Raw genomic sequence first — 19,050 nt, 5'->3', positions numbered from 1 at the left:
TCATTCGTGCCACGATTCATATACCGCCGTTTTCATATGATTGATATTCGTCCCGAAATTGCCTGATTTCGTATTTTCCATTATTTGGCTTTCCTGTCGTGTAACTATAAATTCCTGGTTAACTTATCGGAAGTGAAGTTACTATACGACAGGGCCCGCGGGATAAGTTCAACCGCTACGTCGGTGATACTTCTATAATATTTATCTAGCAAATCCTCTCTCAATCTTGAGACCATATAATGTAGATAATCAATAAATGAGATCACCTGTAGCGATGATTCTGTATGGACCCAGCATTCCTTTAACTTGTATGATTTGGCTCCTATAACATTCTTGATTGGCTTATCCCATGTGAGAACATAATCTCCACCGTTGAGTGGGACAGCGAGTTCATTTTTGATATCATGGTAGTGCTTACTTACTTGACGTGAACGCTCCAATGTTGTGGAGGCTGATGCAAATTGATCATCGTGAAATGATAGTTGTTTGAATCTGAATTTGAAAAGCTCTAACGGGGGATAGTGTGATCTTCTTTGCAATGGGATCGTGCAGTAGGTTTAAATCAGCATAGCTCTGAAAACCGTAAACCAAATATTGAGGAGAATAGCCGGTTGACCGACGAATATTGGCTCAGCCAACCCATAAAGAAGTGTCAACATAGTTTCTCCAATTAGCATTCTTTGGCATTTTCCTGAAAAATTCAATTAATGGTTGATGTTTTCTTTCCAGAATTCCATTGACCACTGGATGATGTTGTACGGATAATTTCGTTGTAATATGATATGTTTCTAGCAAGCAATCTATTCTATATATGCAAATAATCAAGTATTTAAAAGCAAAGGTAAATTCTACCAAACAAGATGTAGTAGAAATGGTAAGGGAAACCTTACTGAAGGATACTGACATGACGGTAGCTGTTATCACTATCCAAACTCACATCCAGAGTAGTGTAAGTGCAGGAACACTCACAAATAGGAACTGCAACACCATGGATAGAAATCTGTGCAATGTTATTCAAGGAATTATCTGCCTTTATGAATACGATCATAAATATAATTGAAGACACCCAGGCAAGATTCTCGTCCATCTTACTACAAAAGCAAAGTGAGAATCAAATGTCGAGTCTATAGTAAGGAATTTTAAAAGGAACCACTTAAAAAATTATGGAGAGCTTTCGACTATGCCTTGTTAAAAGCCATAAGTACTTCAAGAATGAACTCAGGACGAACAAAAAGAGTAATGGTTCAGAGAACAAAGATTCTATATGCTACCTTTGTGGAAATAGTAAGCATGAATCCCTTGAATGTAATTCAATCTTGGTTTTCTCTCCTATTTCTCCTACTTTTCTTTATGGTTTTCCCTCTTTGCTTCATCTTCTTTATGATTTTCCCTCTTTCTGAGAAAGATCATGATGAAGCGAGGCCAGACGATCCAGGTTTTGAGACGTTGAGTTTCTTCCTGAACCGTCTGGCCTCGCTTCGTCGTGATCTTTCTCAGAAAGATATTGATCCATCTCTCCTTGAACTAATTTTTGAACATGCTCATTAACTTCTTTTGAAAAACCGATCCTTTCTTTGGCCACTGCCCTCGTCGAGGGTTTAAATTGTATTTCTGGTTCTGATGTTGCTCTTCGGGGATAGAATATTCAACAGAATCCTCTGACTTGTCATCCATATCCATGTTGTCCATGGATTCCTCATTTGGAGTTTCATTCTGAAGTTCGTTCATTGATTCTTCTCTAGTTTCCGCATTCCTAACCATAGTGTGCGTGTCCTCAACAGCATCTTTTGAAGTCCCCTGTTTTCCACGTTTTAACTGTTTGTCATTGTCTGCATCGTACCTGACTCGCTTCCTCACATTTTGTGGAGAATCTTCCACAGGATTAGATTCTACGTTGTAGTTTCGATTCACCTGGCCCCACTTTCCGACTGAAAACTTTTTTTTATATTTCCTGACTAGATATTCACCCTTATCTAATTTCAGTTTGCCACCTTCCTTATCGCAATACTTGCCGTTTCCCTCCTTTAACGATCCTTTATTAATTAAGTTAATTTTGCAGGGGATCTATGCTTACTATTTTTCACGTATGTAGCATATAGTATCTTTGTTCTCTGAACCATTACTCTTTTTGTTCGTCCTGAGGTCATTATTGAAATTCATGGTGGTGCTTATGGCATTCGACAAGGCAGAATTGAAAGATCTCCTTAATTTCAAATGGTTTCCCTTAGAACTTCGAACTATGGTCTCGACATTTGATAATATGCTTTGATTTTCTAGTAAGATGAACGCGGATCTTGCCAGGGGATCATCGATTAGGTTAATGATTGTATTCATGAAGGTAGGTAACGTTTTGAATGGCATCGCCCAGATTTCTATCCAAGGAGTAGCAGTTCCCCTACTTTGAATCTGAGTTTGTATAGTCATATCAGCTATGGTCCTATACGTATCTTTGTGTATGTTTCTTTAACTAATTCCACTACGTCATGCTTGGTAGCAGTTATTTTGGTTTATAAATATTTAATTATCTGCACATATAAAATTGGCTGCTTGGAAGAGTCATTACTCATCGTTGCTGCTTGAACAAACTAATTAAAATGGGTGCAAAATATTTTATTACACTAGGCAATGTGGGTTTGATGAAGTGATTGGGTACCAACTACGCATTCGTGTATATTATTATATTCCGAATCCAATAATTAGTTTGTTCATTAATCCTTTACTCATTCCTTGGGAGGCTATTCCACCTCCTTAGATCTCCCATGGATACGGCTTTTATATCGCTTGAATGGAGGCATTGGTGCTTCCACTTATTAAGAATTACTTTGAGGTTTTTTTTTTGGCAAAATATGGTGCAATCTTTATTGATTAGACAAATCCCTACACACTTCTTATATAAGGCAATAAAGCAAACTGTCTGCGCTTTAAAACATGCTATATAAACCACCTGATTGGTTGATCTGATTTCGTACAGTAGTTTCCATTATTTGGCCCTACTTTCGTGTAACTACCAATTCCTGGGAAGTTACTGTACGACATTTATTTCTTTTTTAAATTTCCTTTTTTTTTATCAATGTCGTGTTGACTGTTAGGACGACATTATCGATTTTTTTTATTTTAATTTTTTTTTTATCCTGCCTGAAAAAAATTTTATTCTTCCTATTGTTTTAATTGAATTCTTGTTTTTAACCAAAAGTCTACAAGAGGGATACGTGAAAAACATGGGATTAGCAGGCACTAAAGTAAAACAAAGATTTGGATTGGATCCCAGGAATACAAACTGGTCCAATAATAATTCCCAGTTTGGACACCAGTATTTGGAAAAAATGGGATGGAAGCCTGGCCAGGGGTTAGGGTTGGTTGAACATGCGATGACTACCCATGTTAAAGTATCGATCAAAGATGATACACTTGGGCTTGGTGCAAAGTTGGCTAAGAAACTGAAAAAGGACGATTTAGACGGAGAATGTTCTGGTCTTGATGTATTTCAAAGGATTTTGGGGAGGTTGAATGGGAAGGATGATGACATAAATGATGCATTAGATAGACAGAGAAAAGATAATATAATAAATGGAAAATGGGGTATGCATTTCATAAAGGGAGATACTCTTCAGAGTACCTGGGATTCAGAGACTAAGAAATTAATTTCTTACTCTGGTAAGGAGAGTTTAAAGAGAAAGCATAGTGACCTAGAAGATGAAGACGAACCAAAACATAAGAAGGAAAAGGTAGTCAAGTCAGAAAGCAAAGAAAAGAAAGATAAAAAGAGCAAGAAGAAAGAGAAGACAGATAAGAAGGAGAAGAAAGACAAAAACGAAAAGAAGCATAAAAAAGAGAAGAAGGTAAAGAAAGAAAAGAAGGAAAGAAAAGACAAAGAAGGAAAGAAGAAAAGAAAATCACTGGAAGAAACATCAGACTCATCTGAAATGCTGCGTAGCGTATCTCCAATATCGAGAACTCCGACGCCAATATCAACAAGGCTTGCTGTAAGATCAAAATGGATAAAACAGAAACGAGCCTCCGTGATGGATGCAAAAGCATTGAATGAGATCTTCATGGTGGCAAGCTGAATTGCTGCTTTTGAAATACAAAATTTACTGTAACATAGTTATATAGAATAATCAATAAACGAATAGGATGGTGTATGACGCATGGATTCATTGAGGAATAAAAAGGTAAACTGTTATATAGACATAATTCTTGGTGCAATGCACAACGCAGCTACTCCTCAGACTTTACTCTCCAGATCTAACAATAGAAGGAGTGGTAGAATGATGCATAAACAAGATTGGTATCTATCTTTGTCTAGAAATTTTTCACATATTTTCATATGGACTAGTCTATATTTAGAAAACTTTAGCATAACGCACTATGCATGCTGGCACGGGTGTTTGGGACACGAGGAAGATCCTTTACTAGTAATTTTGTTTAACCGGTTGTTCCAAGGTTTACCTGAAAATCGGGGTTATGGTTATTTTCTACACTTGTCTCGCTTAAACAATATCCAACGGGCAAACCAGAAAATTTCCGAAACAGGAAAATTAGTTGCTGCTTTTCCAGAAGTAGAAGTTTCATTTAATAATTTTGCAATTATAATTATTACAAGCTAACTTACATTTTTAATATATAACTATAATAGGAAAACAAAGGTGCATGTCCCTCGTTCAGAATAAGGGTCCTGATATTTTAATTGTTTGTTTCGTCTCCATACAAATGATATATAAATAACCCCAAAAGCCACCTTGATTGCAACTACTAGCATATAGTGGTTTTTTAGACCGTTTCCAAGAGACAAATACAAGATGAGATTCAATTTTGCCTCATTAACATTAGCCTTTGCTGCTATTACCTCGGTTTTTGCCGAAGCAATCACTCCAAGTCCCATTTCCTTAGCTCCAAGAGAAGAAGAAGCAGTCAGAAATGCTATTGCTAGTTTAGATCATTATACCTTATATCTCAAGAGAGATGAAATGGATCCTGCCGAATTAGCCAAGAGAGAAAATGCAATTGTCACCGAAGTTTTGACTGCAGTTAATAATACTCAATTAGCCCCAGGGGTTCTTCTTTATTTTATCAAAGATCCAACATTGAGTAAGATTGCCATCAACGTAATTGTGTATTCCATTAAGAATGACCTCATAAACTTCAACACGTTATTGAAGGCGTTGAATGATTCTGGTTTAGCTGTTGATGTTATTCAGAGTGTTATCAGTAACTGTCAATTCTATCGAGAAATTTATAAGTTAGTGTTGGAAGAACTTGCCAACTTACCTTCTATCATTGCGGGCATGTTACATCTTTCTTCTACAAAGGTTTCAACTGCCATGGCCAAGAGAGAAATAATGGTTCCAAGTGCACCGGTTCCAATTTATACCAGAGATACTCAAGATCTTGTTACTTCATTAATGGAATCCTTGAAGAATTCAGGATTAGCAAACCAAGTTGTTAATGCCTTGATTGTTGAAGATCAATTCTATACATTTGGTGCCGACTTGATCCAGCAATTGATACAAGAAGATGCTCTTGATTATAAAGTATTGCTTCAAGCCCTTTTACAATCAGGATTGATTGAAAGTATCTTCAAGGAATTCTTAAAAATTGATACTTTAAAAACAATTATGGTTAATGCTTTGGCTGCCGCATTCAACAAGTGTCAATCGACTCCAAATACTAGCGCGGTATCAACTACAAGCGGAACAGCAACGCCAGCAATTACCACAGGGGGGGCGACAGATCCTACTCCAACCCCAACGACTATTACCACAGGTGGAGGATCAAAACCGCCAACCACTACGACTCTTGCTGGAGGAGCAGTGGTTATTTGTAATTGGGTCAAAAAGACATAATTAGTTATGGTATTTTTATTAGATAGCAGTTAGTGTTTTTTTAAAAAAATAAAGCAGTTTTCAGTAGCATAACACGTAATACAATATCGATATTTATACTTCTATAGCAGTCTCATAGACGTGAATATTCTATTGGAAATCTCCTCTTCTATGATAGAACCAAACTGTGGAAAATATCTGGATCACGTGATTAATTTTCTTTTGGTGTGTGATTGAAAAATAATAAAAAAATAAACAAAACCTTCAAATTTATAAACAAATGTCAGATTTAGGAAGTTCTTTATTTATCCTAGAACAGTAATGCCAGGGTATGTATCTAATCTAGTATTTATAATATATTGAACCCCAAATTACTAACTAACCATTTTTTAGAGAAACTATAACTATCCAAGTTGGACAATGTGGAAATCAAGTAGGATTAGAATATTGGAATCAGTTAGCCAGTGAACATGGGATCAATCCCGATGGAACTGCAATTTCATATACGGACGCCATTGAAAATGAATATGAATTCCAACCAATAAATGGAAACACATTACATCCTCAACAATCACATCATCTTTCAAATTCCCAACAACAACAACTGGATCGAAAAGATCAACCGAATTTATTCTTTTCTTTGTCGGATTCAAATACATATACCCCTCGTGCCATATTAGTTGATTTAGATTTCCCGGTAGTTAAGAAATGTACCAATTCATTGCCGATGTTTAACCCTAGAAACATTCATTACAGTAATACCCCGGCGGGGAATATATGGCAAAGAGGGTATCGATATGGGACTCGACATGAAAGTGAGTTATTGGATTTAATTGATCGTGAGGTTGATAAATGTGATAATCTTGCTAATTTTCAATTGATTCATAGTGTAGCTGGTGGTACTGGATCTGGTGTAGGATCCAAACTTTTAGAATTATTAAGTGATCGATATGGTAATAAAAAAGTGCTTAGTACTTTCCTGGTTTTCCCATTAAATGAGAAATCATCAGATGTGGTGGTTCAACCATATAACACCGTTTTGACATTAAGAAGCTTGATAGAATATAGTCATGCTACTTTTGTGTTTGATAATGACGCATTGAGTAGTATTGATAATATTTCCTATGACTATAGTAAACGTGGATTTGAATCAATCAATAAGTTAATTGCATATGCAACTGCATCAATATCAAATCCAATGAGATTCCCTAGGTATATGTATACATCATTTGATTCAATTATTCCAGCACTAATACCTGTCCCCGATTTGAAGTTCTTGACTACATCAATTGTTCCAATGAGTCAACAGAAACATTCCTCCTTGAATGAATATGATATGATATTGGAACTATCCAATGATAAATACAAGTCAAACCGAGTTCCTGCCGATGTGCATTATTTATCGACATTAAATTATTTGATTGGAGATGATTTAAATCGACAAGAGATACAAAAGGGAATAGCAAAAGCACAACAAAGGACGCCATTTGTACCTTGGATGACTCGATCAGTTCATGTGATTGAATGTAAGCAATCTCCATTTATAAAGAGAAGTGGTGGCACCAATAGTAGGAATTTAGGAGGGATTCAAGTATCAAATAACACTTCAATTAGTGATGTCTTTACTAAATTGTTGGATCAATATGATAGATTCTTTAGACGTAAAGCTTACGTGAATAAATATGTGGAAAACAATTCTGCTGAAGAACAGTCAAGAATAATTGATATGTTCAATGAAGGTAGAGAGGCTGTTGCTGATGTTGTCCAAGAATATGATGCATGCAAACGACCTCTGTATTTGGACAATTCTGGAGAGGAAGAGGATCAATCGATGTATTAGTAGCTATATACGTAAGTTAATTAGATAATCCTAACAACGACTCGGTAATGTCTCTATAGGAGAATATTATTGTAGAATAAGAATGGGGGAAGACGGGTACTATCGCGAATTTTAAGCGTATTATTTTTTTACGCACCCTTTGTTTACTCTCATCTCATCTCATCACAAGATTTTTTTTTAGAAAGTTTAAACCCATTTCACTTGGATTAATATAGAGCTACATGGAAATCACATCATACTCATAATCCCATAAAAATCTTCACATATCTCCAATAATGATAGATCCTATTCCTTACGAATTTCCTGATTTTTTGAATTGTGATCCCATTGAAGATGTTGTTGGTATTCCCCAGCCCCTCGATAACAATAAACAAGATCAACAGCAACTATCATTAGATGAAGAAATTAAGCTTGCTATCATGACATTAGACGATGAGTCTCCCATTGGATCTATCCTGGAGGAGGAGAATTCCGAGTTTGATACACCTCAGACTATAGATACTGAACAAACCAATGAAACAGAAGAGATGCAACTACGAGGTGGAACCCCAGGGGTGCTGTCGAATGAGAAAGTCAACTTGAATACAATAACAAACATTAAAGAAGCGATGATTAATACTTCAAAATTATTATCATTGTATACTACTTTAAAGACTACATATCTTAAGTTATGTAAAGAGTTCAACTATCTATTGGGGAAATTTAATGAAAATGAAAAGATAAAGATTGAATTAATACATGAAAATAATGAATTAAGAAGATTATTATATGAATTAATAAAAGAACGAGAAATGGAAAGAAAAGATAGAACTAATTTGCATATTTAAAAGGTACAAGTTATACCGAGGTTAACTTCAATAGAAACCCGTTTGCATATAAAAATTTACCAACTCAGGGAGGTAGGGGAGTTGGAATCGGGTGAAGGATGGATGGTGGATGATGTCTAATGATTTATTTAATGACAATATTATTTATTTAATTATTCCTTTTGCATATTATAAATAAAATTTTATTTATTAACAATACCCGTAGTAATGTATTCTCTTTCTTGTCTCTTTAGCACCAACCAGTATTTTTTCTGGGTGGGTTCAGTGAAATTTGACAATTTTTCAGCAGACTTTGTTGATTTTACTTTGGTAGAAGAATAAATACAATAGAAGTACAATGCCAACCAAAGAAAGCACTTCATACAACATAGCACCTCATGGCGATGACGAAGGATATGACGAATATCAACAACAAGTTATCAATGAATTGAAATTAATATTACAAACTATCAAACTGATCAATACTAATCTTGTCAATTCTATTCAAATCCTCAATACTCGAGATAATAAGGGTAATATCGAATATAAAGCAATCGTCAAAGAAACCGTCGAAACTATCAACAGCATTGTAGATAAGTTGAAATATTGAATCCCCCAGGCAGCCACTCACTCCGTCCCAAACAACTTTCAAAAATGAACACGTCAACTACGTAATCGATACTACGCGACAAATAATAATAAATTGGTTGGCTAACAAAAAAAGTTTTTCAACCACATTAAAGTATATATTCCTTTGAAGCAGAAGATATATCCTACGATGAATGAACAAGATTCTAGACTAGTAGAGCAATATCAACAATCTAAATTAAATAATAAATCTCCCGATTCTGATGATAATCATTCAGAAGATGAGGATGATTTATTAGCAGAATTAGAAGAAGATGATTCGATAATACAAAAATATCGAGAATCAAGAATTGAACAATTATCAAAACAATTTAAACAAATTAATGAAACTATTAAAACTAATGATAATAATGAATTAGGTGAAATAATTTTTATTGAATCAGAAAAGAATTTAATGAATTTAATTATAAAACAAAAATATTCAATAATTTCATTTTATCAACCAAATTTTAGTAAATGTCAATTAATGAATTCAAAATTAAAATTATTATGTGAAAATCATTTAAATCTTAAAGTATTTGCAATTAAAGCTGAAAATGCTCCATTTTTAGTGGAGAAATTGAATATTAGAATATTACCATGTGTTATAATATATAAAGATGGGAAAGAATTAGATAGATTAATTGGATTTGAAAAATTAGGAAATGATCCAAATTCATTTAGTTATGATTCATTAGAAACTTATTTATATCGTTGGAATGTTATAACTAGAAAATCTATTAATAGAGTTATACGAAGTAAAGCAAATAATAATAATGACGATTCAGATGAATCAGATTTGGATCTTTAACAACATCACCCTATAGATAATACATGCCTTCAATTCATTTAGACAAAATTAGATTCCTATTCTTGGAATATGTAGCTAGTAACTTTTAATTAGCTCCCTCACTGAACCTGTTGAACTTTTTGCTTGATGAGTTAGAAGCTTCCTTGTCTCAAGAATGTGCATTCTTGCAAGTGACTTGTTAATGTATCATGCAGACTTATTTTACCATTGAATAAGAACTGTAAATTATCTGTCATCCATCTCGACAAAACAATATCGTTAACCATCGTTTCCATCTAAATTTCTTCTTTCCTGTTTCGCAATCACATGGATTACCAAATATCAAATGATTTAACTCGTCATCATCGAATAAATTGGTAGGCTTTGCATCATTTTGTAGTAGATTACTGTTATATAGATTTGGGTTTTGATTTAATTTTTCTCGGTGTTTTAAAACACTGTCACCTAACATAGTTTTATATAAAATGCAAACGGGGGGATAAGTAAATTGATTGGTGTCAACACTAGAAGGTAAGCAAGCCCAATTGTTTTTGAATGGTTGGAGTTTCTTTATATATATTAATTGATTGAAAATTATCTTTCTTTTCAATGATGTGTATGAATTGTTGTCCTTTCTTCTCAATTATTCATATATCCAACCATGATCATGAAATGCAAACGTGTATGTTTATTGTGAAAAGTCTAGTATCAAGATTCTTGCCTATGAGCACTTTTTTTTAAATTTAGATATACAGCACTCACGCTGGTGGAAATGAATACTTCGGGATTATAGGGGTTTTTATTTTTTCTCAGTTGTATGCTGGTGTTTTTTGAGTGCTCGGCTTTTATTAAAAAATATCCCCCATTTTTTGGGGATGGTTCCAGCGAAACCATCACCTCATTATGCGTACTATATTCCTCGTTATGAAAATCTACAGAGAAATGTTTCTTCATTTGAATTTAGTACAATGTTGTAATCAAGATGACCGGATCAGTTCTCAGACTTATGGCTTATATTTAAAATACTCACTCCTTCCCATGATCCGGTTTGGTCACGTGACCGTGTTTCGAACAATTGTATGCCAAAGGAGTACTACGAGATAGAGACAGCAGCGTCTACGAACTACTAATGAATCCTGTTAGTTTATTGAGTAACTTAGTTGTCCCAGGAATGTAATTAATGATATATATTTCTGATTAATGCAAAGCAGTATTGAAACTGCTTTTGGCAAACTTTAATAATTTTATTCGCAGCATTTTTAATTGGGTGCAAAATTTTGTTAGAACTTTCAGACAAAAAGTTACATAATTTTGTCATCAACTTTTATTGACATCTTTCCAACATTACAACAGGATATTATACTTCTAACTCACGCGAGACATATTGGAGATCCCAGTAATGATATTTAAGACAACATCCACCTAATACATAAAGGTAGATTATTGTCTGGATTTCCAAACTTCACTATTTTCAATTCTGAGCACGTCAATGGGATCCCCCCTTAAGCAAAGATGTTAATTGTTCTTCCAAGTTTAGTACAGGGAATGAGTATATATAATAACAAAATGCATAATTCATTATATAACACGGATTCTACAAAAAGGGGTATTCTAAAAATATATTATAATCTAGCAAGAATTGAAATAGTAGGAAGGGGGGGAAGAAAGAAATGGCTACTAATTAGAGACTATAGTAAAATTATTCTTTCTAATCAAACTCAATTTAGATTCATTCTTACCAACAGACAAGGATCGCGTATGCTTTCTAATTATATTATTTCTAACTGTACTTGACAATCTTTGTTGTTGTTTTTTAATCAAATATAACTCCGTTTCATCGATATCATTATCTTCATCCTCATCAAATGGACATTCATCTAAACTCTTACGATTAGAAACTACTAAATACTTATCTCTATTACGTCTAGATGGTGTTACAAAACTTGGAAGGTTCAGCTTTTTATGTAATGATTTGAATTCATTATTGAAATTTGGAGGATGATATAATTGAGTTAATTGACGAGGAATTGATGAGTTAGCAAATGAAACAAACCCGGGGAATTCATTGATACTTAATGGTGCTAATGGTTTTCTAATTGCCTGAAATCTACTTATTTCATGTTTCTTTGGTTGTAATATGTTTTCTTGATCATGATTATTTTGTTTGTTTGAAATAGGTTCTTCATCATCCTCGATTGTTTCAGTTCTATCTTCTTGATTAGGTTGATCTTCCCATATTGAGAATGTTAACTTTGGTTGTTTCCTTACTGGAGAAGCAGAACTGGATTGTGATTTAGAAGGTGATAATTTTGAAAGAATTATTGGTTTCTTAGTGGAATTGAATGGGGATGATTTAATGTTGAAAGATTTAGAGGATAAAGCCTTTCTTTTGGTTGGAGAAGAAGGAATTGATGACATTGTAGTAGTTGGGTATGTGTATGCAAAGCGAATGAATTATTTTTAATAAATATAGGGATCCTCAAAGGGGATAAGCTAGATTTGATTGATAAAGCTAAATCTGATAAATTGGAAAAACGAAATACTCGTCTATGTTTATATAAGAATTGAAAAAAAGTAGAGAAAACACGCTAAATGAATTCCATATACACTTTTGTATAACAAATTCCTAGTCGTTCCGTTCCTCTTCCTGGAAGTAACGTATAAATAAAAATCCCTTTGACAACTTCAAATGGAACAATAACAATAAACAATCAACAATGCAAAAAAAAATACATCCAAGAAAAAGCGAAGACGCGTTTTTAAAGAATACGAGTCAAATTGGTAGCGGTACCACGATATTGACTTAGATAAATAACAGATTATCAAGAAGCAGTGATGTTAGTTGTTTAGATATTTACACGTGTAATCAATAGATTCTCTTAAGTAATGCAATTTCCCGATATATAGAATGAACTTATGATAATATATATGTTGGGATGGAATTACCTTGAGAATAACCACCCCCTTTCACCCCCCCTCCCTTTCAAATCTATTTTTTCCGTTTTTAACGGTCAAGCAGTTTCACCATACTAAATTATCCATTGAATATTCTTACTTAAACGAAAGCAGGAGTTGCACAGTCTATAATGGGAAAACAAATCAAGAGAATCTCATAAGAATTAATACATTTGTCAATTATATTAAGATTTCACCAATTTTGATCCTGTATTGAAAATGCCAAGATGTTCAAGTCCCCTTTGTCCCTTCCAAATGGGAGTTAATTAGTATTTCTTGACCAACGAAATTTTGTCACCCATACGGGATTAATTAGGATGTCTCAATTATCCACCCAAGAGAAAACCAAGCATCAAAATCCAATTGCAGTCTCGTGAATTGACCTGAAAGCGACGTGTGTATCGGCCAAGAAGTGAGTAGAAAGTTCGTCTGGACAATGAATAATATGTCACAGAGAAATGATTCAAAGCTTTCTCCACAACATGAACGAATGCCTCTGTCAGATTTTAATCAGAAGCTGTACACGCTTTTGTTGAAGAAATTACCATTAGTAGTTGCTCGATACAATGATTACATACCAATTCGGAGAGGATTTAAAGAGACTCAAGCTTTTACTCGAATGAAGCATGTCTGGCCGGCCCCGGTTTTTCGCGTTCAATTACCGAATTCGGCTTAATTGGCTGTAGCCGAAAAATTTAAAAATTTCTAGATCCATACGGCATCAACTATAAATTGACCCCCTCAAAAAAAAACTCTCTTGTCGGTGTTATTTAAATAGATTTAGAGATCTGCCAGATAAGAACAAATAATTACAAGGTATACTATCCGTTCTTTCTACGATGACCAAACCACAAGTTTTATTTATTGGAGAACTTAATCAAGCTATCCCCCAATTTCAACACTTCCAAAAAAAATACGAAGTTATTTTCACTAGTTTAACCACACGTGAAGAATTCGTAGAAAAGTTGAAAACTGAATACAAAGACATCGTCGCCATTTATGCTGCCTGGTTGGGATTCTTGCCTATTGGCGGATTTAGAACTGTCATTGAACATGCTCCAAAGTCTTTAAAAGTCGTGGCATTTTGTTCAGTTGGTTATGATCATGAAGATGCAGCCATTATGAAAGATCATGGAATCATTATGACCAATGTTCCTTCTGACGGAGCTGCTGGCCCAGTTGCGGATTTGGTCTTGTACAATACGATAACAAGTTTCAGACAGTTTCAAATGTATAACAATTCCTTGAAGGAAATAAAGCATACGATTAGTATCAGAGATCAATTCAGTGATAAAGGGGAATTTGATAAGATTAATGGAAAGCCAACTAGAACAGGTAACGGTATGGGTTATAATTTTGGTCATTATATTAATAATAGACCATGCTTATCTCCAAACGGACGTCATGTCAGTATTGTTGGATTTGGAAAGATTGGACAAACTATTGGGAAAAGGTTGGCCGATATCGGAATGAATGTGACATACATTAAAAGAAATAAACTTTCATCAGAAGAAGAATCTAAGTTAGGTTATGAAGTTACCTATGCTCATAAGATTGAAGAAGTCCCACAGATAGATTTAATAGTAATTGCTTGCCCAGCAACTCCAGAAACTAATCATTTAATAAATGCAAACATCATAAACTCACTTCGAAACCCATTCAGAATCATCAATATTGGAAGAGGTACGGTTATTGAAGAACAGGCATTAGTTGATGGGTTAAAGTCAGGTAAGGTATTATTTGCCGGATTGGATGTCTTTGAAATGGAACCAAAAATCCATCCAGAATTGTTGGACCGTGAAGATGTGGTATTAACTCCACATATTGGTGCTTCAACTGTGGAAAATTTTGATTATACTGCTACTCGTGCCTTGGAAAATATCGAAAGTATCATTGAGGGTGGTGAAGGATTAACTAGAGTCAATTAAATAGTACAAGCTCATGGTCGTTTTAGACAAAAAATGAATTTATTTTCTTGAATATCATTCTTCTCTACTATTATTTGACTTCGTCCCGTAGGATGAATACGTCACTAGTAATTTTCGTCTACTTGCATATCCTCTACAAATAGATCAGGTAATAGAGGAAATGGTCTCGATGAAACCAAACGTCGGCGAAGGTTTCGGAAACTCTATCGACTTTCAAAGCAACTCCCAAATGTATAACATATGCTAATTTTGGAAAACTTGCAATGTCAATTTCTTTATAAAATTGCTTTGCTTCATATGTACTCCGCCGAAGAATGTAGCTTGGATCAAACTCACATTTAATAAATCTTAAAGAATTGCGGTGGTGATTCAAAGCAGGCCAAAGTTCTATGACTGAGGCATTCGGAATAGTAAGGCTCGTTAAGGAGTTAGGAACTAAATGCCGGGCAAAAGTCACCATTATCTGAGTATCCTCCTTAATTGTCAATTCCCGAAGGCTTACGAACTGAGGGGCCAAAGGTACGATGCCAATCACGGCATCTCAAGATTCAAGGAAGTAATTCTGCCGATGTCAAAGCATTCAAAGAAACTCTCCATATCGAATCTCTCAGAACGACGAATTCTTATTCTTGTAGCAGATACCCATGGTAATTCATCATCTTCCCTTAAATCGTGGATGCAAAGATGTTTTAAGTTAGGATACCTACTTAATTCATATTTCAAATTTATCTTATCCGAATTGGTAATTGTTAAATTTCTAACGTGAATTCGTTCATCTAACCCCATATATTGACGTGTGGAAGTGGATATATGATGAACTTTCACCCGAGAAGGATCTTTCTGTTGAAGAATCCAACGCTGAACTTCGGGTTTGGAAATTCTATACATTGAAAACATGCACAGTTTAAGTTTGGAGGAAATAAGGTCCAAAAGAGAGATATCCAAGGTTTCATCGTTCTGAAAGCACACTTGTTTGCACTCGGGAGTAAAGTTACTTCCCAAAAACTTATCTAAGAACCGTTGCAAGCCAATATGAGTGAAATTAGTGTAGTGGCTGCCATAATAATTCCCTGGAATGGAAGCCCACCCTTTGTTGTAGACATTTAATACCTTAAACAACCTTAGACGGGTCACCTTCTTGAAACTTTTGCAGGTCAAGCTTAACCGAATGGCGTCAACCTGGTTTAAGTAACTCAAAATCTCAAGTAAAAGTTCGTCTGGGAGTCTGATGAGCGGAAATTCAATCATGCCCCGAGCTCTTTGTTTTGGAAACGACATCATCAATCGAACTCATTACCGTAAAGAAAGCAGTGACCGTGTATAGGAGTTGTCACTTGTACCTAACAAAAACAACAAGGGATAACTCTCAAGAACATCCTCTGCCCCCCCTCAAATTAAGCTTTTGCTGGTTTTACCTGTATGAGACGAATAAGATTCTCTGAATGAATTGTAACATAGTTCTCTCCTCGTTTGTTACTACTTACACAATCCGTGGTAAATCCATTAAAACTATAACGACATAAATAAAATTCTATTTAATTTTTGTCTTCACATGCGGACCCATGCACACGAAAACCTTGTTGAATCGCTAGTTTCAACCAAGAAATGGTAATTTTTGCCGTTCCATCACTCAACAAGAAGTGAATCTTGTTCCTCTCATACATATATGGGTATTCTCGGATTTCAGATCAATTGGTCAATTATTTTGTTCAAGAATATCTGCGCAACTAGTTGAGAGGACAAAAACAAAATAATCTTGCATTTGCAGCCATATTCCCAAGTCAAAAAAATAATTATTGGGTAGTCTTGACAATTTAACTCATTTAAATAGCTTCTCATTCAGAAACTGCAAACAAATCTTCAATAAACTTACTAGGCCAGTTGATGTAACCAATGGATAGCTGGTCTCACGGAGGTGATGTACAACCTCATTGAATGCTTGATGACAAGACTCAATTATCAAATGTTAAGGGTTAATGAAACAACGTTGTCTAATCGCATATATACACTACATGCAGTACAGTCAATATGGGTATTCTTCTGGATGAAACCAAACCTTTGCAAATGCATCTCTTTTCTTGTTCACCCTTAGAGCAACTCCCAAGTGAATAGCCCATTCCAATTTTGGAAATCTTTCAAAGTCCAGTATCAATCTATAAAAGATCTTTTTTGCTTCATACGGGTTCTTCCGAATAATGTAGCTTGGATCAAAGTCACATTTAATAAATCGTAATGATCCACAGTGGTGATTCAATGCTGGCCGTGTGTCTATCTCAGGATTACTCGGAATGGAAATGCTTGTTAAGGAATTAGCAATTAAGCAGGAAGCAAAAATTACCATTACCTCGGTGTCTTCCTTGATTGTCAATTCACGAAGACTTACGAATTCTGGCGCCAAAGGTACAATACCAAGCAGAGCATTCTCTAGATTCAAAGAAGTAATTCTGGTGACGTCAAAACATTGAAAGAATCTCACCTTATTGAATTTCTCGGAACGTGCAATTCTTATTTTTGTAGCAGATATTTGGGGCAAATGATCATCTACCCTTAGATTATGGATGCAAAGATATTTCAAGTTAGGATATCTACTCAATTCATACGCCAAATTTATGTTATCAGAATTCGAAATTGTTAAATCTCTAACATGAATTCGTTCGTGTCGATTAAGAATGGGACTAGATACACGAGGCTCTTTATATTCACGCGTGGAACTCGATATATGATGTACCGGTACTCGAGACGGATCTTTCTGTAGTAGGATCCAACGCTGAACATCCGATTTTGAATTTCTATACATGGAAAACATACACAGCTTAAGCTTCGAGGAAATAAGATCCAACTGGGAAACGTCCAAGAGTTCGTCATTCTGAAAGTACACTTGCTTGCAATCGGGAATGAAGCTACCTTCTTTCAACTTTTTTAGGAATCGCTCCAAGCCAATATGAGTGAAATTAGTATATTGCTTTACATAGTAGCACTTTGGGATGAAAGCCTTTCCTTTGTTATATACATTAAGCACTCTAAACAATTTTGTACGGGTTACCTCCTTGAATCTTTTACAAGTCAAGCTCAACAGAATGGCATCAACCTGATTCAAGTAACCCAAAATCTCAAGTAATAGTTCGTTTGGTAGCTTGATGAGGGGGAATTTAATATTGCCCCGAGCTCTTTGTTTAGGAGACGGCATCATCAATAGAATTCATTACTGTAAAAGACATTGATCCGGCAAATTGTCACTTGTTCCTAACAAAATAAGGAGCAACTCTTATATAGCATTCTTTCCCCTCCTCACAATTAAGCTTTTCCATATAAATATATGTATAGGAATAGAAGAAGCTTATTACCCCTTTATCACTACATATGCAACCCAACCTTGGAAGCTGCATTAAGACAATAAGGGAGTGGTCGAAAAATCGCTGTTCTGGAGGAGCCTGAGCTCTGTTCGCGGTAGACAACGAATGTGCTGGTTGATCGACTTCTCAGCTAATCAAACTAAAATTATAAACTGAAATTATAAACTAAAATATATAAACTGATACTGACCCTCTGATACATATGGGGCATGACGTTCTGTAGACATGGCAAAACCCTTTTATAGGCACTTAAGTTAATGACAGAAGAAACGTAAGTAGTGTGTCAGAGTCCAAGACCAGCAGAACTGGGTTGTATACTCACTAAAAACCATTGGTACGAGGTGGCTGGGGGGGATGAGGCGTAAATGAGTTAGGATGGGGCTACGCATTGGATAACGCTAGGTGGAGATGAACTTGGAGTATTTCGTAATTAAAGAATTAATTAGTAGGAAGTCATGTGACCAGGCTTTTCCCAATAGTGAAGTCTGGTATTCTTTTTGAAAGATCTATTCCTTGACTGAGCTTCTGTATTTCGAAGAGTAATTTTGCCTAATATCCTGCGGTGTAAAGTTGATGATGAACCACGCTTCAAGCCTTGAAAGTATTAGAGGGGACATTAAAATTGTGAAGGTCGAGGAAAGTAGGGAAAATGGGGTTCTAGAGTGTCTTTGGATAAATAGCTGCCGTTTTTATCTAGAATCTCGTGAGACTCTCTTCTGACTTTGAAATGATTTACTATCGGGATAATAATCAGTACCAGAGAAAGACCACGAAATCCCCTTGGCGAAGTCACGAGCAAGGGACAACGCTTTGGGATGCTGTCCAAAGTTGACAGTTTGTTAGATATGAAAGGTATCAATCTTAGTATATATCATCATCTATTCTTCTCGAACCAAAATCTACTTGTTATATACATCATCTCTAATATT

At 35.1% G+C, this 19,050-nt stretch overlaps 11 protein-coding genes across 11 annotated transcripts; 7 read left to right on the top strand and 4 right to left on the bottom strand. All coding sequences in view use genetic code 12, as the record gives it.

Moving 5' to 3' along the window:
• Positions 1-104: 104 nt before the first annotated feature.
• J8A68_004706 (uncharacterized protein) lies at positions 105-2,334 on the bottom strand (the record flags this gene model as incomplete). The annotated part of the gene is made up of 3 exons (XM_049408694.1): positions 105-492; positions 1,583-1,973; positions 2,085-2,334. 3 exons carry the CDS (start codon positions 2,332-2,334, stop codon positions 105-107), a joined length of 1,029 nt encoding a protein of 342 aa, XP_049261991.1.
• An 884-nt stretch (positions 2,335-3,218) lies between these two features.
• Positions 3,219-4,067, top strand: J8A68_004705 (telomerase inhibitor; the record flags this gene model as incomplete). The annotated part of the gene is made up of 1 exon (XM_049408693.1): positions 3,219-4,067. The coding sequence occupies one exon, from the start codon at positions 3,219-3,221 to the stop codon at positions 4,065-4,067; it is 849 nt and encodes a 282-aa protein (XP_049261990.1).
• Positions 4,068-4,799: 732 nt separating this feature from the next.
• J8A68_004704 (uncharacterized protein) lies at positions 4,800-5,843 on the top strand (the record flags this gene model as incomplete). Its single annotated transcript, XM_049408691.1, has 1 exon — positions 4,800-5,843. The coding sequence occupies one exon, from the start codon at positions 4,800-4,802 to the stop codon at positions 5,841-5,843; it is 1,044 nt and encodes a 347-aa protein (XP_049261989.1).
• A 300-nt stretch (positions 5,844-6,143) lies between these two features.
• TUB4 (gamma-tubulin) lies at positions 6,144-7,662 on the top strand (the record flags this gene model as incomplete). The annotated part of the gene is made up of 2 exons (XM_049408690.1): positions 6,144-6,151; positions 6,216-7,662. 2 exons carry the CDS (start codon positions 6,144-6,146, stop codon positions 7,660-7,662), a joined length of 1,455 nt encoding a protein of 484 aa, XP_049261988.1.
• A 275-nt stretch (positions 7,663-7,937) lies between these two features.
• J8A68_004702 (uncharacterized protein) lies at positions 7,938-8,489 on the top strand (the record flags this gene model as incomplete). Its single annotated transcript, XM_049408689.1, has 1 exon — positions 7,938-8,489. One exon carries the CDS (start codon positions 7,938-7,940, stop codon positions 8,487-8,489), a length of 552 nt encoding a protein of 183 aa, XP_049261987.1.
• Positions 8,490-8,826: 337 nt separating this feature from the next.
• J8A68_004701 (uncharacterized protein) lies at positions 8,827-9,078 on the top strand (the record flags this gene model as incomplete). The annotated part of the gene is made up of 1 exon (XM_049408688.1): positions 8,827-9,078. One exon carries the CDS (start codon positions 8,827-8,829, stop codon positions 9,076-9,078), a length of 252 nt encoding a protein of 83 aa, XP_049261986.1.
• Positions 9,079-9,246: 168 nt separating this feature from the next.
• On the top strand, positions 9,247-9,906 carry J8A68_004700 (uncharacterized protein; the record flags this gene model as incomplete). The annotated part of the gene is made up of 1 exon (XM_049408687.1): positions 9,247-9,906. One exon carries the CDS (start codon positions 9,247-9,249, stop codon positions 9,904-9,906), a length of 660 nt encoding a protein of 219 aa, XP_049261985.1.
• A 1,656-nt stretch (positions 9,907-11,562) lies between these two features.
• J8A68_004699 (uncharacterized protein) lies at positions 11,563-12,303 on the bottom strand (the record flags this gene model as incomplete). Its single annotated transcript, XM_049408686.1, has 1 exon — positions 11,563-12,303. One exon carries the CDS (start codon positions 12,301-12,303, stop codon positions 11,563-11,565), a length of 741 nt encoding a protein of 246 aa, XP_049261984.1.
• A 1,376-nt stretch (positions 12,304-13,679) lies between these two features.
• Positions 13,680-14,768, top strand: J8A68_004698 (glyoxylate reductase; the record flags this gene model as incomplete). The annotated part of the gene is made up of 1 exon (XM_049408685.1): positions 13,680-14,768. The coding sequence occupies one exon, from the start codon at positions 13,680-13,682 to the stop codon at positions 14,766-14,768; it is 1,089 nt and encodes a 362-aa protein (XP_049261983.1).
• Positions 14,769-15,299: 531 nt separating this feature from the next.
• Positions 15,300-15,554, bottom strand: J8A68_004697 (uncharacterized protein; the record flags this gene model as incomplete). Its single annotated transcript, XM_049408684.1, has 1 exon — positions 15,300-15,554. The coding sequence occupies one exon, from the start codon at positions 15,552-15,554 to the stop codon at positions 15,300-15,302; it is 255 nt and encodes an 84-aa protein (XP_049261982.1).
• Positions 15,555-16,791: 1,237 nt separating this feature from the next.
• Positions 16,792-17,574, bottom strand: J8A68_004696 (uncharacterized protein; the record flags this gene model as incomplete). The annotated part of the gene is made up of 1 exon (XM_049408683.1): positions 16,792-17,574. The coding sequence occupies one exon, from the start codon at positions 17,572-17,574 to the stop codon at positions 16,792-16,794; it is 783 nt and encodes a 260-aa protein (XP_049261981.1).
• Between the last annotated feature and the right edge of the window lie 1,476 nt (positions 17,575-19,050).

The sequence above is a fragment of the Hemisphaericaspora subhashii genome (assembly GCF_019202705.1).
Source record: "Hemisphaericaspora subhashii strain CBS 10753 chromosome Unknown scaffold52, whole genome shotgun sequence".
Classification (NCBI taxonomy): Eukaryota; Fungi; Ascomycota; class Pichiomycetes; order Serinales; family Debaryomycetaceae; genus Hemisphaericaspora; species Hemisphaericaspora subhashii.
The sequence above is the reverse complement of the archived record's forward strand: the minus strand, read 5'-3'. Positions and strand labels throughout refer to the sequence as shown.